The sequence below is a fragment of the Dromaius novaehollandiae genome, chromosome 2, assembly GCF_036370855.1.
Source record: "Dromaius novaehollandiae isolate bDroNov1 chromosome 2, bDroNov1.hap1, whole genome shotgun sequence".
NCBI lineage: Eukaryota > Metazoa > Chordata > Aves > Casuariiformes > Dromaiidae > Dromaius > Dromaius novaehollandiae.
Window position 1 is genome coordinate 52,716,211 of NC_088099.1, and position 19,604 is coordinate 52,735,814.

The window sequence follows — 19,604 nt, forward strand, 5'->3', positions numbered from 1 at the left end:
AACCAAAAAAGGATGTTTTAGTAATGACTTAAAAAATACGAAGCACAGCCTACCAGAGGGAGGGACAGCAACATGAGGAACTCTGGAGGGGGGCAGAGGAAGCAGAGACGGAAGTTGGGACAATATGCCAATAGGATCAGGCCATGAGGGGGTGCTTGGGAATGGTATTCAACCATACTTTTTCCATTTGTGTCTGTCACTTTTTTTTTTTTTTTTTTTTTTTTTTTTTAAGTATCAGTCTTCACACATGCTTCCAACATCCACAATTAAGTCTCTCTAACGCCTCATGACAGATTTTGACTGGCAAAAATTACTGTTTGTGCAGTTACAAATTCAAAATACCACACACACAGTGAATATGTAGTGGCAGCAGGGGAAGTTCCAGTTCTCAGAAAGGCACGTTTTCCTCTAACTCTTGCAAAAGAAAAGCAGTGCTGAGGGATTTTTCATCTTGAATCTTTCTGCACATAGAAAAATTTCACGAGCGGAGACTGGAAGGGCCATTAAACAAGAAATAACATACTATTTTGCAAGGGCAACCCATGGTTATCCCGCTCTCTTTGAGGCGCCTTGATTTGCTCCCTAGCAAGGAAGATTTTTGCTAAGATGCCTTAAAGGTCCTCTATGGCATTTGCAAGCTTTACTGTCAGGGCCTAGAGCGCACTCCAAAGAAGGGGAGCAAACATGCAAGGGGTGGCAGAGGGTAGCACAAAGCCCTGTATGGGCTACTCAGCTGGCATAAACACAGCATACACACTGGCCGGTAGCTAAAACACATTTGTGCCTCCCCATCCGCTAATTCTTCTGCTATCATTATAAGCAAGCTGAGTGATAAGCTGCTGACACATTTCCTTTACCACCCCTTCTTTTTCAGGATTACTCTTGTTCACTCTGTCAGTCACTAAAGTGAAATATATTTATGGAAAAAGCCCAATTTGAAATCGTTATGACAGAAATACCACTGGCATTGTAACAGCTAAATGGCAAATTACGGTATATTCCATTAATATGCCCTAAACTGTTAATTTGATAGCCAGCAAATGCCAAGGAATGGTACTGTGCAGCCTACAGTTAACATTTTCTAAAGCTTCCATTAGGAAAATCAGTGGTGTAAGAAATCCAGTATAATTCAGCTTAAAGCCAAACAGAATTTCTCTGTGAAGGTTTAATCGTATATTTTAAAAGTATGTTATATACAGCAGAACTGTAGTTAATTAAGTTATATAAACAGAGAAACAGAAGAAAAAAGCGTACAGAGTTTTCTGTTTTGTTTTAAATAGGCCAAAAAGAACGCTTTATCTCAACTGCAATTAAAACAGCCTGGGCATCAGTTGCATGACAGCAGACTGGGATACTATGTGATGCCTTTAAAAACCATGCATGCTCCTGCTGCAGACGGCAGCTGTTCCTAAGTCGCAGAGCTGGTGAACCCCTGGCAGCTCCTGTCGCACCATCAGCCCCCCAGGCACATCCCAACTCCTAGTGGGTCGGAAGCAATGGTTGCACATCCCTTCACACATCCTAGATAGTCTGGCAGGACTCCCATGCACCAGTGAGCCCCGCGAGGCCACCCAGTTCACCCAATTACCTGACCAGACACCCTGGGACATACTAGTGTGCATGAGACTGGCAGCAGTCAAACTACGCAGGATTAATGTGGCAGTTTGACAGCTGGAAGTTTTTTTTTTTCCCCAGTACAGAAAGCTTTGGATATCCAAGTGTTGCAGAACATGAGGAATTGCAAGAAAAAAAAAAACGGCAAGTTTCAGAAAAGCAATATAAAGATCAAATTCTACTAGCTGCAGATGCCACCATCTCAGTGAAAGGCACTAGGCATTGTGGCTACTCTGGCTGTATGTTTACATCTTGCCGAAATCCTCTACATCATCTGGAAAGTGTCAGAGCCGTCAGGGAGAAAGTTTAGCAACTGCTGCCTAAGTATAAAGCAACCTACCAAAAACTTGGGGTGTGGAGGGAAGGGAAAATTATCATCCCAGCTCATCTCCCTTTAATCATGCTCAGCATCAAGAAACAGTGTTGAGACTGGTTGGCAAAGCATAATAATACACTATCCCAGGAAAATCATAAACTATTCTGGCTGGAAAACATCCAACTTAACAGATGTCATATTTTTCTACATCAATATAAATGTCAGCTTCTAAGCCTGACGTGTATTGTTTTCTGTACTTGAGACAAACAAGTCTTCTTTTAATTGAATTAAAGGAAATATTAAATTACATACAGAATTTATACAAATTAAAAGATTTCATAACGATCAAATAAAAAGGAACAAAATAGATGATTTAATATAGCCATATAAAGTACATTTTTTTTTCCATTTTATTTTTCTTTGATCTATTACAGCACCATACACAAGATGGAAAATCTCTCAGTAAAAGACATGAAGAAATATGCACAAAATAAAGAAAAAAAATGGACACCACCTCAAAGAGATTCTTCAGTGATAACTGGTTGACCCTGAGATTTGTGGGCAATTCTCTCTTCTCAGAGAACAGTAGCAGAAAAGACTTTAAAAAAAAAAGAATTGAGATCATGTAAGCACATTTAGGAACGTTCATTTGTGTTTCACTGCCTCAGCAGATGTTTTGGGAAGACTAAGCAAGGACTGACAACATTCCTGATCTTTAAGATCTTGACAGGTCTTCAAATATTATCAGCTGAATCTTCCGTTCCATTAACAACTTAATGTAATATACACTTTTTCCCTCCCTGTGTCCCTTATCTCGCACACAAGCTGCCCTGCCCCGCTGCATGTGCTATCATGCACCTGGAAGAGCACAGCTGGTGACAAGAGCTCACCTTTATTTATTCATTAACCTGTGATTTAACCACACTGGCTAAAGCAGGCAGCACTGCAGCCCAACATGGAAAGGAATTACTGAAGGATAGTCTTAAATAACTACGCAATGAATTACAGAAACTGTAAAACCTACTATTATTTGATCGCAACAGACCGAGAAGCTATGACAGATGAAAATTTCTTCAAAAATAAAAAAAGCATGGGAAGGTCAGGTCCTAGAAGTCTCTCACACACACTTTGGAATGGACCCTCCGCTTTGAGTTGGACCTTCACATCTAGGGGCACGAGGCTCCCCAGCTATGTTGAAATCCTTAACAGGAATCAACTGTTTTTGTTTTGTCTATTTCCCTAAAAACTGTGCCTTGCTCCTTGAAAACCTACCTATCTTCACAGAAATTAGAGTTGGAGCAGCACCTTGAGGGAACTAGAGATTGCATGAAAATATTTCCAAGCACCTCAGTATAATAAATGATGTCTGTTTAGCTCCAAGTTTTGAAAGTACAACCAATTTATGGGGGGCGGGGAGGGTATTTCTGAACATGTATTGATCCATCTAGGTGTTTATTTAAAGTCTGCAAGGTATAATTGTAAGGATGATATATTTTTCATACAGTCACTATAAAAAAGGGAAATAAGAATTTCAGGTGATACACCTTCTGAGTTTATTAATTAATTTGGTTTTGTTTAACACCCAAACAGTGCCACTGAGATGGTCTATTATGCTTGGGTCATTCACAGACAGCTTCAAAAATCCAAATGGTCATACAGAAGGAAGAGCAAAAGGGACCACAAACACTTTTTTCCTCTAACATCTTTCAACAATAATCATTCTAGATGGCAAGGTAATTATCACAGAAAAATAATGAGACAAATGGAATTTTTAGGTGATTTTACCCCTCTGAGAAAGTAAACTGAATCTCAGAGATTTACCACTCAGTATTTTTCCAAGTCTAAAATCAGGATATTTCAACAAGGGAAACAATAAGTATTAATTGTTTCAGATTTTAAAGGTAATAATAGCTTACCACGGACAGAGGAAAAAATACATAGCTACTGCACAGAAATACAGAACACTTGTTTTCTTTACGTAGTAATAAACTTACCCGCCACTTTCCTTTCTGGGCCAACTTTTCTATCACCATTTGCCAAATCAGTGCATCAAACCTTGCACTGAAAATATAAGAATGAGCCTGGAAATAAGTTGGTGGAAGGATTCTTTCATCTGCAAGAATAAGCAGTTGTGAGAATTACTTAGTACACACAGCACTTTTGAAGTTGTGGTACCCAACTAAATTACTTCACTGCACAGAGACAACTTTAGTCCTGATTAATACCCAAGAGAATGTCAAATGTGGGCACGCATCTGACTTTATACTATAAATATCTCTGGCCACTAAACTAAAAAGCTGCCTTGTTATCAGTAGTCAGTCTTCATTAAAAATGGGGAAAAAAAGTAAAAAAAAAATAATAATAATAATCCTTGCCCTTGAAAAACACCTCTAAACTCCATGTCATTTGGAACTTTATGCTGTTTTTTTCCACTTACCGTAGGTGAACCCAGATACAGAAGCTGTTATAAGTTAATGAAGGTCCTTAACAGAAGGCTACAAGTTCAGTGAGTGAAGGAGTGGCACTGCCAAAAACCATGCATAATGCCTGCAAGCCCATCACACAAAGCTTGCAATTCAGACCAAAAAGCAAGATGGGAAGGAGAGCGTGAAGCATGGAAGAGAGCAGGGAGACTGAGGGTAGACATTCGTCAAAAATAAGCATGCAACGGTGCAGAAAAGCGCCACTAAATGTATGCATTTCAGATAGACCTGTGGCAGTAATGGCCAAATGAATGATTGCACAAGAGATGCCCCACCAAGGACTTGCATTGTCCCCATCGCTGAAACGCTCTTAGAAAAATAATTTTTTTGAGTTTACCATTTACACTTATGAAGACTCCCACTACAAAATCAGCAACTTGAGATCGATCTGCAGAAGCATTCAGAAGACTCAAACCCTTATGAAATGCAGAAACTGCCTCAAAAGAGTTTGACATCATGATCAGTGAGTGGCCAGCTCTATAATAAGCCTGGGAAAAAAGAACAACAAAAACCACCATGAGCTGCCAACACTGAAAGAAATCTTTAAGTATCAACCTAACATGACAAAAATAAGTAATTGTGTGAGAAGACAAGACAATCTTTTATTCCCTTAAAGAATCACCAGTCTGGTACACTCAATGTTCTTGTTAGAAAAATATTCAGAGATGTTTACTATACAGCAAAATATCATTTTCTCCTAAATTCACTAACTATACTGGAACATGACCTGTAGTACTATTTTCACTGCTTCTCATACACATATTCAAAAAACGTGCAGGCAACATTCCTCAAAATTCACAATCTAGTATATTGCATGTTACTGAGGTCATTATAGATACTGTGAAAGAGCAATAAATCCTGAAATATAAAATTTGGAAAATAACCAAAGAATGCAAACACAATGTTACCAACCATGTTTTGGCTCTCTCTGGACAGGAAAAAGTCTTTGTCACAGTGTCCAGCATACAAGTTTATTTCGCTGTTCTGCAGCATTTTTCGGTATTTACCATAATGCTTGTATTATTCAGTCAACAGTACTTGAATATATTTAAATTCACCACTGAACTACTGGCTCAGAGCCACAGTGGAATCAATTCGTTCAAAACACCTAATCGGCATGCTGTGATTCAGCGCAAGTTAAATTCACGTTTGCATGCAATTCTACCATATTTAAATCATATACCTCCTACTAGAATATCTGGGAGCTGCTGCACTTTATTAAAAGGACTATTACAGTAGTAATTCCTATGTTCACCTACATATTCTGACACGGATTCTGGAATTTTATGCTATATTTGTTTATTGCATCTTTAAAAAAAGGCAACAAAAAGCAAATATTGACACTTGTTTTAAAAAAAGTAGGCAAAAACTGCCAGCTTAAACTTTTCAGTACCTTAACATACTCTGGATCCCACTGTAAGCTCTCGTAGGCTGAAAAAGCTGCTTCTTTCCATTTACCAAGACTGTACAAGGCAGTTGATTTGTTGCAGTGTAACACAGCTATGTCTCTGGAACACCTATGAAAGTTAACAGCATAACCATTTAATAATTAAAAAAAGGAAAAAAAAAGATAAATGGTGCTTTATAATTAGCTACATGAAAATATATACAATCATTCTACCTAACAAAATTAGAATGGAAAAAAAGAAGCTTTAGAAAGTAAAGGTAATTGGAATCTCAGCTGTAACGACTCCTAGTAACATCCTATGGAAAACGCTGGGGCAAGATTTCTTTAAATAAAAAGTAATGTTACATGGGTGACTCATGAAAAATCACTATTAAGATTAAACAAGCAAACCTCACTGTACACCCTGCCTTTCTCACATGTTTATGAGACACTAACACTACGAAATGGACTATTTTCATCATTTTTTTTAACTTTGGATAGAAATACCGAAAATACACTATGCCAATCAAAATGCAGATGACCTGAATGTCCCTGCGTCTACTGGTCACTTCCAAAGCTTAAAGCCAACCTACTAGAATAACATGGTACAAGATTTAAGAGGAGGTTAAGGGACCATCTAGAAACACCTAGACATCCAATGAGTGGAGGGGAAAAAAAACAGACACACAAGTGGAAGCAGCTAGGTGGAAATATTTTGGTCATCAAAAAACAATCTAAAAACATTTTACTGTATCACCAATTAATGAAGCCAACAGAATTATCCACATTTACACCACCTGAAGAAAGAAAAATACGTATTTGAGAGAATAAAATAGGCTAATGTAGAGCCATCTGGATCCAAAGGAGAGTTTTTGAAAAGAGTTGCACACAACTTACAGGGCTACGGTCCATGGGGTACTGAGGAGCCTGAAAGGCCCGTTTTGCCCACGCTCAGACAAATTATATGTGGCATGGTGTTGCATCTTCCATCGTAATCCTACCTACTAGCCTACCCTAAAGAAAGTTGTTTCAGCTACATTAAATGCATTCAGAGTAGTATTTTCCATGTGAGCGCATCCTGCCATTGCCTATGGGAAGGCAAAAGGAGACGTGCAGGAATTGACCAAAATGGACTGCTGGGCTCTGCATTGCCCAGTTTCACTCCCCAAATATTCCACAGACAGCATTTTACCATCCTTTGCCTAAATGGCTAACAATAACAGGAAACAGTCAAAATAAATGAATGACTAGTGTTAAATAAGGTTAAAAGTACTGATACACAGTAGTAATGAATATTTATTAGTGAATTATTTAACAATTAATAATGTTAGCAACTGATGTTAACTGGGGAGGAAAAGCACTTAACATTTGAAAAGAAGTACTCAAATAACTCTTTCCCTGAAAAATTACTTTTGACCAAATCTTAGAATAAGAATGTCCAAATAACCAGAACAAAGCAACTTGTATGAATCATTTTAAAAATAATCAGACTGCCAATATAAAAACAGGCCATAGACACGACCGATATCTGGCAGAATCACAGAAATATTAATCCACAGTATGTCAGCTAAGGATAGAAATATATTTAACACAAATCAGCACAGTGGGATCAGATTCCCAAGCTTTAATTACACTAACTTTTAATTAATGCTTATATAAAGTTTTTCAGATTATAGGACCTAATCTCCCACATACATGTCAGGAATTACTATTCCTGACACACTAAAGAGTATGACAACTGATACAGAAAAGTCAAGTGTCAAGGCAGGAAATACAGTTCTGAGTTAATTGCAGTGCTGCACAAATTTCAGGCTGCCTTATGGTTTACACCTTGTAACTACAGAATACTTACGGGATCCATTGTCTTAAACAAATGAGCATTTGTAAAGCTTGATCGTACTTTCTGATGGCCAAAGAGTAATTTCCATTTTTAAAATCCTGATTCCCAGCTTGTCTAATAAACTGTGCATGCTCCATGGCATCCATGCTAATTAAAAGCAAAAACAAAATCAAGTAAAGCACTGAGTTATAAAGCATTTATTTCCCCCAAATCCACTTAAATTTCCATCTCAGGTTTTGTATATTTGAAAAGGAAGACAAAAAAACCACTTTTTTGTTCGCTGGATTTGAAATAGTCAAATAGAACTGAGGTGCCAACCTCATCTTTGCTGTTGAGATCTCAACTTTCCTTCTATTTTTTACAATCAACCTTAGGCAAGCTGATCTATCACTTGAATGTATTTTTTCAATTTTTTTTCCTCAGGCCTTAAATGACACTTTTAAAATTAAGATTCCAAATTATTTAAATGTGTGCACACACTAAATCCAGGAGGAAAAATCTGAGATAACCAGCAAAGTTCATATACTTAAGAAATATACAAACATATACATTTAAATTAGTTAAACACAAAATTTATTTACTTTTTTTTTTAATCTTTGTGACTTTTCTTTTTGTCCAATCTTTTTGGTTATACGTTTAATAACCCAATGTACACAAAACTGCACTAAAAAAAACTGACTACTGTCAGAAAAACACAGAAACAAAAGTATATTAATACTGCAGAAAGAGATTAAATTCAATTTAAAACAGGTATAAAAATTAATACGGCAAGCACCTGGAGAAAACAAAAGTTGGAACAGGCATCAACTGCAGCTGATTAGAAAAAGTCACAATAAAAATGGCAAAATCAGGTTTCTCACATAAAACCAATCACATAATCAAGCAGCTGGAAAGGGGGAAAAAAAATTACATGCATGTTCAGAGACAGCAGGTCAAAGTCACAGGCAAGAGAAGAATCAAGTTCTAAAGCCTCAGGCAGAACCGTTCTTCACGCCGCAGGAAGCTGTATTTATCTCACAAGCCTCAGTACCAGGCAATGACATTACTTCACCAAGGAAGGCTCAGCTTCCTTGTCAGCAGGCCTGGAACAAGAAGTGGCACAACCTGCAAAACCATAACTACTAAAATAATCTGCCAAATCACTTCACAACCGAGAAGAACAGTTTTGTTTTTTTTTTTAAATAGATGAACACACACAAAAGAAGTTATATCGACATACTTTATAGGACTCCTCAGGACCCCAGCAGCACCTGAGGTGCTGAACGTCACCGCTGTGTTGTGACACGCAGGTACTAACAGGTATACTATGGATCCTGCTTTGCCTCCCTTATTTAGGGAGCACAAAGTGACTTGATCAATAGGACAACATCTGTACTAAGTAGCACACCCGAGGCACCAGGAAAGACCCATCGGAAGATATGTTTTATTTATTTACGCAAACAAACATCCTGTGATGCTGCCTGCAACCCCAACACCGCCTTGCAAGTTCCAAAACGCATGAAGAACCCGTATGAGAGTCCCTGGCTATACGCTAATAAGACGTCCCATATATTTTAGGAGAGGGAGGACAGGACCACCAAGTTGTGCCAGAGGAGTAATTATGACACTGTTACCCTAGGCAAATTAAACAACTTCGTTAAATGATGTGCGTGAAGTTTATATTTTAAGAATAGCACTAATCCAGCCAGCAAGGTCAGTGTGCTCACATTCCACATGTGGGAAATATTGAGGGGAAGAGGAGAGAAGGAAAAAAACAAACAAAAAAAGTAACAGTGGAGTAGCGGTGCAAAGAGTAAGAAGCAAATGCTAAAAAGCAAATGCTAAAAAGGTGGTTCTATCTTGTGTTTTGGTAATTCTTTCAGCTTTTAACTTTTTAGCATCAGAAGAACGTTAAATAAGTGACTTTCACCAAGAAGAATCCTAAAGCAGTTCATCTACACAGGAGTTTCTTGATGTGGGAATACAAGAGTTTGCCATTTCTTAAATCACAGTTGAATTCCAAACTTGTTCTTTTTCTCGTTAAGGCTGTGCTTCTACATCGGCTGGAATTTTCATCTGGAATTATATTTATCTAATTTTTCATGGGAGGGGGGTCTATTTGAAGTAAAATTAAAAAATATGTATTTAAAAGAAGTTTTAAGCACTATTTTTTCCACAATACAGCAAAAGACCTCCAACTGTAACCTATACTTTCAAAGGACTTTCAAGCGTGCTGCATGCCAAGATGCTGCAGGACCAGAGGGTCCCATTTGGGCTCCAGTGGCAGGGCTTCCAGCGGAGCACACATGCCGGTCCTTCACCAGCACTGGCATTTCCCAGCCAAAGCTCCAAACCATACATTGTTTACATAAATGGGACACCTGCAGTGTGTTAAAGAATAGTGAATTGAAGCTGTCTAGAGATAGCTGCTTAGCACAACTTATATAAAACTTGCTTAGCATGAGTAGCTACATTTGCTGAAGCCTTAGGCCACACTTGGATAAAGTAATGAACCTTTACTTAATTTAGTAAGAAAAGTGCCTCAGAGCTGGTTCAGGATGGGAAGATAAGGAAGCCACACGCAGTCTGCATTCCTGTGTCACCCACTCCAAAAGGGAAGACGTCAAAACTTTGAAAATAAGACCTTGGGAGACAACCGCAAAACCCAACAAAAATAAAGGTATAACCATCAGCAGAGACCGCAAAAATAAAGATAAGGAGAAAAACAGCTTACCTAGGAACAACGATGAGATCCAATGAGGAGCAGGAGACCCCAGACCTAAAAATTACTATTGGTCTAACTACCGCGTGAGGGGTGGGAAACTTAAGTTGAAAAAACTATAATTGCCCAGGATTTTTTTTGTTGGGGTCCCTCTTCGGAGGCACCCAGCTCAAGCTGTAATTACGGCACACACGTGATTAAAATTTAATTATTTAATTTGCTTTGATTTGGCTCTGAACTTTTTTCTGCGGGAACCTAGGGTCGGGCCCTGTTATGGTGGCCGACAAGCCTAATTTCCATAACAACTGGGCTTTAGCAACTACACCCAAGTTTGCAGGCCCAAGAGATATTCAGGCATGAAAATCTGACATCCAAGTTAGTTACCCAAAAGAACTGCTGCACTGCCTAGCACAGCGTGTCTTGCTATTGCCTAACATCTTCCTGAAGCATAAACAATTTTAACTCAAAACCAGTGGACTAACTGAATGAAGACCTATTATACAAAGTCTACTGAGCATGGCAAGCACTGAACAAAAACATCATTTATTATTCTGGCTTCAGTTGGCCTCTGTAAAAGGCAAAAAGCCAGGATCACAACTGCATTTGAAGGTAACTTAATGAAAATTTTTTTCTTGGTGAGACACGTGCCCTTCCTAAAGTAGGGATTTTTCCTAAGATATGGAACCAGTGAAACAAAGAATTTACGGGGACACCCCAAGGCCTGGGAGACCCATTTCCCTTCTCCCACAGCTGTCAGTGCAATGCTGTGACAAAAAACAAATGAACAAAAGCAAACATACATAGATAAGACAGTCTACTTTCTGTTAACTTGTTTATTGCTCCTGAAGTCACCAGTATGACTGACAGCAAAATGAAAAAAATCAAGCATATTCATTTATGCTTGCAGCATTAGAACAAAAGATGATACAGTTAAAGTCACAACCTCATCCAACTCCTACTGCTGCCAATCGGCAAAATTCCCATTTACTTCACATACTGCCAACTCCGTTTTATCACGATAGTCGGTGTCCCACTGAACTGCTTCAGTCAGGCTATCCTCAAGGCCAAGTCAGTTTGTGGGGGTGGGGGGGTGTTTATAAGACTACATTTTGACACCTCCGACTCAAGCAGATAAGTTGGAAAATATGACTAGAGAGTGCTCAGAAAATCCACTTGTCATTCTTGAAAAATGTTGTGCTCCTTATGCCAGTTACCATTCTCAAGAGGCCAGCTTGTGATTTCTGACCACCAGAGGCTGGCAGTATCAAAAATTTTATTATCAGTAATTCTGAGAGTGACCCTGAGCAGCTTCTATGCCTCTGGTTTACATATTTTAAGAGAAAAACTATGTGCTACACTAATTATTCATAGAGGAGAAATTAGATCTGGAAGTTCTACAAAGCAAAGCTTTTTAATTACTGTTGCTGCTGAAAGTTAAGTTTGAGGGTTCATCCCTACAGCAGCACTCTGGGGCAGAATAATGGTTTTATTCTTCAGGCATAGCAACTTTCCATAATGTAAGCAGCAAGCAAAGTACACTAATTTGGGGAGTTCTGCATTTGAATTTAAACAGTGGTGGAAAACAAGCATCCTCCCACTTCCAGGATATCTGACTTCCTCATTCCTATTACAACAAGATACAGGATATATACTCCTTCCTCTTTGTACCTTATCCTAAAAGGCAGGCATCACCAACCAGCAACAGGTAGGGAACTAAAAACCCAGCAAACAATAAAACATACAGACACGACTGAGTAAAAATTAAATACCTTCATCAGCATTCAGATAATGTATGATGTTTCCTCACCAGAAAACCTCTCGGCTCCCCATAGCCTGCACCCCACGAAAGCACGCCGACTGCGAGAGCCGAGCACACAGAAGAGGACACATGGCCACATCACCCAGACCCACCACACCAGAAGGATGGCTCCAGCCACAGATTGGCACCATCTGTCCATCCAGGAAGTCCCACAACCGCCCAGAAAGGGGACACACTCCATACAGGTCTTCTGAAAGAAGCCTGAAGGTACCTTCAGCACGTACCAAGATGGATGTATGCAAAAAGCAGAGATGAGGTCCTTCTCAGAAGGAGCTGTGCTTTTCCACAAATCACCAAAACAGCAAGCAAAAAAAAATCTTAAAGACTATGTTTTCAGAGGAGGTCTTGGAAAAACAGCAGAGACAAAAAGACAAATTCTGCAGTCAGTAAGACCAGGTTGTAACAGATTAGGCCATAATTAGACTCAATAGAAAGCTTCACACAGAGAGGGGGGAAACAAGTTCAGCTTTAGACATGGCCATCCTCAAGGATCTGCTTAGTCTGGGAAAACTGATAATGACATTTTTGATTATTTTAACATTATAATCAAATGCTCTGTCACTACCTCATGAAGACTGCTTTCAACCTTTGTAAAATACATGAGCTCACCTTGGAGAAGCTGGCCAACTAAAATAAAACACTCCTCCACTCTGCTGTGCGAAACAAAAGACCACTCTTGTGGTCAAGTCCCCTTCCAGATCCACACAGAAACCTGGAAGTGCCAAAGTCTCTTCGCCACCACTAAAAGTTGGCCCTGCTCCAACCTACCTTTTCACACTTCCAACCAGTAGGACACCACACTGCATCTAGCCCACAGGCCAGTGCGCACGGTAATACCAATCATACCTCGCTCTGGGGCCAGATATCTGCCTGCACCAGGTCTAGGATGCAAATGCCAAGTCTGTATTTCGGAAGTCAGCTGCAAGACCTCCGCGCTGTGATTGTGGTTGCAGGAACTGCTCATTGGCTGCTGCACTGAACTAGACCAAACATCCCCGAGCGCTCTTTATTTCATAGTAAGCTTTCACCTGGGAATGCAATTAAACTGCTGTTTGTAGAGTACAGACGTCGTCAGAAAGAAGATATACTTCCTTATCGATGCTTGGGCAAACACACCCTACGTACCAGGATATAATTAGCACCGATGCCTCAACAGTCCGCTAATACCTGGAAAGTCACGTAGGAACCAGATAAGGAAAAATGAGCATAACATCTGTGATGGAACAAGTCGCATACAAACATGACAAGCCTCCAGCCTCCACGTTACCATATACATTGGCTTTGCTTTAGGCAAGCCATTAACAAGAGGATCGTTACTAATAGTCAAGCCCAGCTGCCTGACACCTCCATCTGCGACAGAGCAAGCCCCAGGAGCTGGCCCCGCCGAGTGGTTCGGCTCCCTGGCATGGCGCAACCAGCTGCACCACTGCAAGGTGGCACCAGCCCAGACTTCAGGTGTCATCTCCAGCCATCCCTCCTCTCCCACAGGCTGGACTCCTGCTGAGCACACGCGCATCAGCTTTCTTAGAAGACGTTTCACAGCTGGCACCAGTGGCAAGCTTGGCGCTGCTCCCCAGCTCATCCAGTTTTGTTTCCCTTAGCAAAACAGAATTTTTGCTTTCAGTTTCGAAAGAAAATAAGCTATGAAAGGAGTTACATCTCCCATTTTGCATACAAAAAAATGGATGCAAAAGCATGTTCCATATTCTACCTACACAATGCCATTACTGTATTACTAAAAAGAAAAAAGAAAGAAACAAACCCCCAAACCCCCACAAAACAACAGAAAAGCTAACCCTGCTTCCTGTGCTCTGAAACCATCTTGAAAGCCCTAACTTAGCTCAGCCACACCAGCTCCAACACAGCCCAACAGAGGTGTTTAACTGCTGCCGTTGTTCACTCCGGCTAACAACTCAGTGTTTCCTTTGTACAGATTAGGTCAAGATGATGTGACATCTGGAATGTAAACAAAAACAAAAACACAAGATTCTCCCAACAGCGAGGTTTTTAGGCTTGTGCACAGCTCACAGTCAACTCCAACAAGTCTAGCTGTACATAAACAAAACAACAGGTATGAAGCTCTCCCTTTTGCATGTTTTTATGGAAGCATAAAGCCTCTTCCCATTTGCAATATACTCATTCCATCACCCTAAAGTTTGTTTTCTGCAAATTGAGCAATAAATACAAAGGCTGATGAAAGAGCTTTGCTTTGTTTTTCTTCTGAAGAGTGGGCTGTGGTCAAACTACTCTGCAAATAAAAAGTCTATCTGTTAGACGACCACTCCGCGACCTTGCACAACAGTTTTGCTTTTCAGAGGAAAGCTCCAAAACCCACCGAAGACAATTAGCTCAGGGCTGTGCCAAAGGAGTCCCCGTCCTTTTTTTCTCCTCACGCACAAACACATCACAACACCTCTCCCTGCTCCTCCATGCAAACTGTGCACTTCCTCCTCCTCCTCCAGCCACCCCACACGACCCCCGGAGCACACCCCTCCGCACCGCCGACAGCTCTCCCGCGGCGGGTGCGCGCCCCCAAGCCGTGCACACAGCGCCTCCGCTCCGCTCCGCTCCCCGGCCGGCGCGCACCCACCTGCCGCCGCGGCCGCACGCCGGAACCCACGAGGCGCGCGCCCGCCGCTGCCCCTTTAGCCGCGGCGCCCGCCCCCGCGCGCCCCGCCCCCCGCCGCCCCGCGTCACTGCAGCGCCCCGCGGGGCCGCCGTTGGGAATCGAAACCGAGCCCCGCGCGCGACCCGCCCCGCCCCGCCCCGGCGGCTCGCCCTTTCCCGCCCTTTCTTATCTATCTTTTGTTACTTTTTTTTTTTCCCCGTGAAGGTGGGCATGCTTCGAGAGATTTCCTCAAGCTTTGGGGACTGTGCGGACAACTGCTGGCTGTTACCTTCTGGGACTTCTCTTTAAAGCAGGCCCAGCACAAAAGCCCCATCTCTGTCCCTTAAGGAGTTTAAATACGGTGTACCATGGATGACTTTGAAATCTGGTAACTCTCGAAAAGTCGTGAATCACGATGCCATAGACTAACCGGCAGAGCAGGCCATGGGGAGCCAGCAGAGCTGTCTCCACAGAGTAATTTGGTTGCGGTGTTGCCCTCCACCACCAGCATTTGATTTTCTGTGCCAAATAGGAGTAATTGGCTCCCCTGAAGATCAGGCCATGGGATTTTTTGGCTGTTTAGTTACTGTACATATGAAATAGAGATGATGACATGCAACCACCTCATAACACGTTCAGAAATCTGTACAATGGTTCTGTGCTTAACATCGCATCGTGGGTGTAAATAATTTTTTTAATTACTTAGCAGTTTCCAGCATACGTGGAAATTCAGTGATCGTTTCTGTTGTGTCTCTTCATCTTGAGGCACTTTACTACTCTTAGTGATTTCTCAGGAAAAACCCTTGCCCAGGGAAAGTAGCTATTTTTTTCCCTCTTCCATGGCTTAAGAAAACCTAGAGAATGTAGACTTCTACCATTTTTAGGCAATTCAGAACTGTTTCCTAATTCATAATTTCTTGCTGTCTCTTAACATTAGGAAAAGCAAATTAACAACCCACGCAAATATTAATACTTTGCAAGAGATCCTTCAGTAATTTACTTTTCTATAAACCACATTTTTTAAAGAGTCTTTCTATGTTATCAAGTATTAAAATCTGCACATCTTTCTCATATAAAAATGCATTTCTCATAGGTTTCTGTCTTCCATGTTGAGCTTTCACAGAAATTACCCTGATACAGATTCAGTGACTGGAGAAAAAAAGTAATGCTAACCTTAACCTGGGTATTTTTGTCACATCACCTCATCTCAAGTCAAATGCATCAAAATAATGTGGCAAAGCCACTTTTTAAGAAAAGGGGCCAATAGAACTGCCACAATTTCTGTTCAGGAGCCACCATGGTACTAGGTGGGAAAACTCAGCATGCTCCTCAGTGTAATCTTGTTTACTAAATACTAAATGACATAAAGAAATGAAAGTCCATACGTGGAATTTTCCAGTGCTTATTCCAGCAAAAGTGCTGAAATGATTCAAAAAAAAAAAAAATACAAGTGGTGAGAAAAATGAGTGGCTCATCAGGACTAACTTATCTGGCATTCGATGTAACCTTGGAACTGAGTATCATCATTACTTAAGAGAGTCTCACTTTAGTGCAGAAAAACAGCAAAGGCCAACCCATATAAATTCTGGTGCACTAAGTGGAAAAATGCTTTTTGTCTTAAAAGGGACTCTGACCTAATCACCCTCACAATAAACAGTCTTTGCTTCATCTGTCGGCAGAGACGGGTGTGTTTTGTCAAACGAGTCAGGCAGAAAGTGAAACGTTTTTTCTTAACTGTGTTAAAAATGAAACTTGGCAGCATGTAAACCCTTTGCCTCTGTGCACTGCAGCACGTTTCCCTCTTGTGCAGAGTGAAACACTTCCTAAAGCTGCCATGTACACACACTGCCAATGAATTACTGGCTCTGCAAAGTGTTGCATTTCCTCATTTTGAATGGGTGTGGAAGGAACCGAAATGGAAAGCATGGACCTTTGGGGGGCAGTCCTGCGTATCTGAGCGTACAAGCACTTGGGCAGCTAAGCAGATAGGGGCGCTGGGTGGGATGAGTGCTTCCCTGAAGAAGGAGCACTGGGAGGAGGTGCTCATAAAGCACATAATGATGTATAAGCCTTTTCTACCCAGTTCCTAACCCCCTTCAATTGTAAGAGTAGAATGGAAGCATCAGGGCACATATGGGCACAGTTTTAAAAGGAATGCATTTCTCTTACGTAGAAAAGTATGTAACAAACCCTTGCACTGTCTTATCACTCAGTACATAAACCTGCACATTAGAACTTGTGACGGCGATGCTTCCACTGCATGGAAGGGATGGTCCATGGCACCAGGTTGATGCTAGAAATTATGCTTTTTAGCTACGCTCCTTCTTGAAGGATGGGAATACTTCACTTTGGGGGTGAAGCCAAATAAGAGCCTTATATTACTGGGGGGAATACCTTCCCTTTGGCACATATCCAGGAAGGTGAGTACCAGGGTGTGGGGCACCCCCATGGCATCCTGACACCATACATGGAAAAGCACAGTTTTCTTGGTTTAACTGCCCTACACTAGAGGCTTCTGTCAACAAAAGGACATTGGTTGCAAATGACATCTCCAACTATTACTGCTATGAGGGCAAAAGTTTGTAGCGTAGGTGTGGTTTCATGAAGGCATCCATGCTAAAGTTTCTATCAGTGTGACTGTTTCAGGATGTTTGATTTTAAAAGTATGTCTCCAAACTGACATAGTAATACTGCTAATGAACTTGTTTATATCTGGGGTCAAGAACTTGTCCTGGGGAAATCAGATGCTTCAAAATAATAACTTTAAAAGAACTTTTAATGGAATCTTAAGCAGATGATAAAAAAAGAATAATGCAACACAACTGATGGCAAATGTACACCTATTTTATTGTTTTGCTGCTAGTTGGCCTAATGCTGAAAAATCCCTTCAAATCTCTCCTGTCTAATGTTTCTTCCCTGTTAACCTTTCCTGTTTTTCCATTTCCTAAAGCCCTAACGGCTTAACTTTACCTTGTCAGCATCATGTAGCTTAGGCTAACATACTTCTTGTAAATCATTTGAAAGCCTGTTAAGGCATTTTATAATCCTCCAAGAAGTGGTCTGCATTGCTGTATGAACAGTTGTTTATGATCTACACACAATCATTGGTGCTCTTTGCAAGACAAGGTATTTTATTCCTCTTGTGTTTGCCAAGACCCCAGTCCACAGCCATTTTCCAGTGTTATTCTTAAGCACCTTAAGTCAACTTATGCAGTTGTGGTACAGTATGTCCTGAGTTGAGAATGGAGGTCTGTGACAGCAAGCACTATATACGTCATTAGGAAGGCAATAAAATCTTTAACATCAGTGTGAAAAGACTGCCCTAGAGCAGTCTAGGCTTAGACTTTAACCTGGCTATAGATAGCAGCATAAAGTTCCTTAGTATCACACAAATAGTTATTTTCTTCCTGTGGCATTTTTTGAGGAACTCCTTCTATGGCTGCTAAACAATCTGGAATACCCCAGCAAGCTCAAGAGTGTTCACATGAACTGCAGTCCCTCTTGTGAGAGCAATTCAAACACTCACCAGAGGCAGAAACTTACCCAAGCAAGTGACAGAGTGGGCAGGAAGAACAATAGGAGGTGTGAGCAGGGTAAAGAAAGGTGTTACTCTGCACCTGTCAACTCTGTCTGTTTTGGAGAGAAACTAGCTGAGTAAGAGGTAGTGGGGGCAACAGAAGAAAGAGAGAAAAGTAGAAAACCGAGAAGATATGAGAAGAAGAAGGCTGGGCGAAAGGCACCCACTGAGGCTCACTGGTACGGGTTGGGACGACTGGTACAGGGTGGAACCAGTGAGTCTCCCCAGTGAGACCGGGCCGCAATGGCAGAGAAAATCTGGAGAAAGGGTAACCACCAGCCAGTGGCAACATGGCAAACAAAAACACGCAGCCCTTGTCATCAGAAATAAATCATCCTGGAGAAATCCATAATAATAATAATACAGAGATACATCCATCTGTACTCTTTTGTTCTGAAGTAAATCCACAAATTTGTCCCAGTTCTATTCTCAGGTAATTTTGAGCAAATAAGTTTGGAGCCATGTACCCACGCTTCCATACCAATATGTTTTAAAGGGTACAGCCACCTAAGGACAGTGGTCATCACAGTGATACGGGAAAGCAAACATTCCTTGTTTGCAGCCAACAATAACTTAAACAGCATGAAGCCAATCATGAAGGAAACAGTAGCAAAGAGCTACCAGCTGCTTTGGAACATGAAGGTGAACAGCTTGAAGTCTCTCTACAAATCAGCCAAGAGTATATCAATCTATGACAGCAAGGACTGAATAGGACTTTAGCAAGAGATAGCAGCGTTGAGCCTTACTGCATGAGAAACAGAGGTGACAGCCTAAGTGACAGAGAAGAAAACGAATGATCCCAGGAAGAGCTGCGCAAAGGCCAGGAGATGTTTGTACATCAGGAGACCAGTCAGGAATCTGTGCAGGCTAACCCAGATAACTCAATCAAATACGTCCCCAGCCGTGTCTCAGCACCAGCACACTCCCAGCTGCACACCGGAAGAGACTGGCGAGATTTTCTGTGTTTGTTTTTGTAATGCAAACATGCCAAATTTTAAGCAGCAGGTATTTGTTTTTACTGCCAACAAAGGGCACTGGTATCATGGGCACAGAGGAACAAATAGCTTTTCCAAATTCCTCTCCTCCACTACTGTGACACAGCTTTCTAAAACCAGCTCATGATGGTGACTGATGACTGTGGCTGGCAGAGGACACCTTCTGGCACCCATCGTTCAGGACTTTCCAACAAAGCCAATGGGATCCAGTCCATCCCAAGGGTACAGCACGGCTAGCATGACCATTCCTGTGAAAAACTGAGC

General features: G+C 41.2%; 1 protein-coding gene across 3 annotated transcripts in view; it reads right to left on the reverse strand.

The window, feature by feature from the left end:
* TRANK1 (tetratricopeptide repeat and ankyrin repeat containing 1) overlaps positions 1 to 14,828 on the reverse strand; it is a 47,628-nt gene extending 32,800 nt beyond the window's left edge. The window contains exons 1-6 of one of the 3 annotated variants that reach the window (XM_064506510.1): positions 14,751 to 14,828; positions 7,653 to 7,787; positions 5,807 to 5,930; positions 4,751 to 4,901; positions 3,925 to 4,043; positions 2,445 to 2,528 (exon numbers count right to left, since the gene is read on the reverse strand). In XM_064506510.1, the coding sequence (XP_064362580.1) occupies positions 2,445 to 2,528; positions 3,925 to 4,043; positions 4,751 to 4,901; positions 5,807 to 5,930; positions 7,653 to 7,786 (612 nt within the window). In that variant the 5' untranslated portion in view covers position 7,787; positions 14,751 to 14,828. Of the gene's footprint in view, positions 1 to 2,444; positions 2,529 to 3,924; positions 4,044 to 4,750; positions 4,902 to 5,806; positions 5,931 to 7,652; positions 7,788 to 10,353; positions 14,527 to 14,750 lie in introns of those variants that run through there. The other 2 variants (XM_026101357.2, XM_064506511.1) reach the window with 2 other exon arrangements.
* Between the last annotated feature and the right edge of the window lie 4,776 nt (positions 14,829 to 19,604).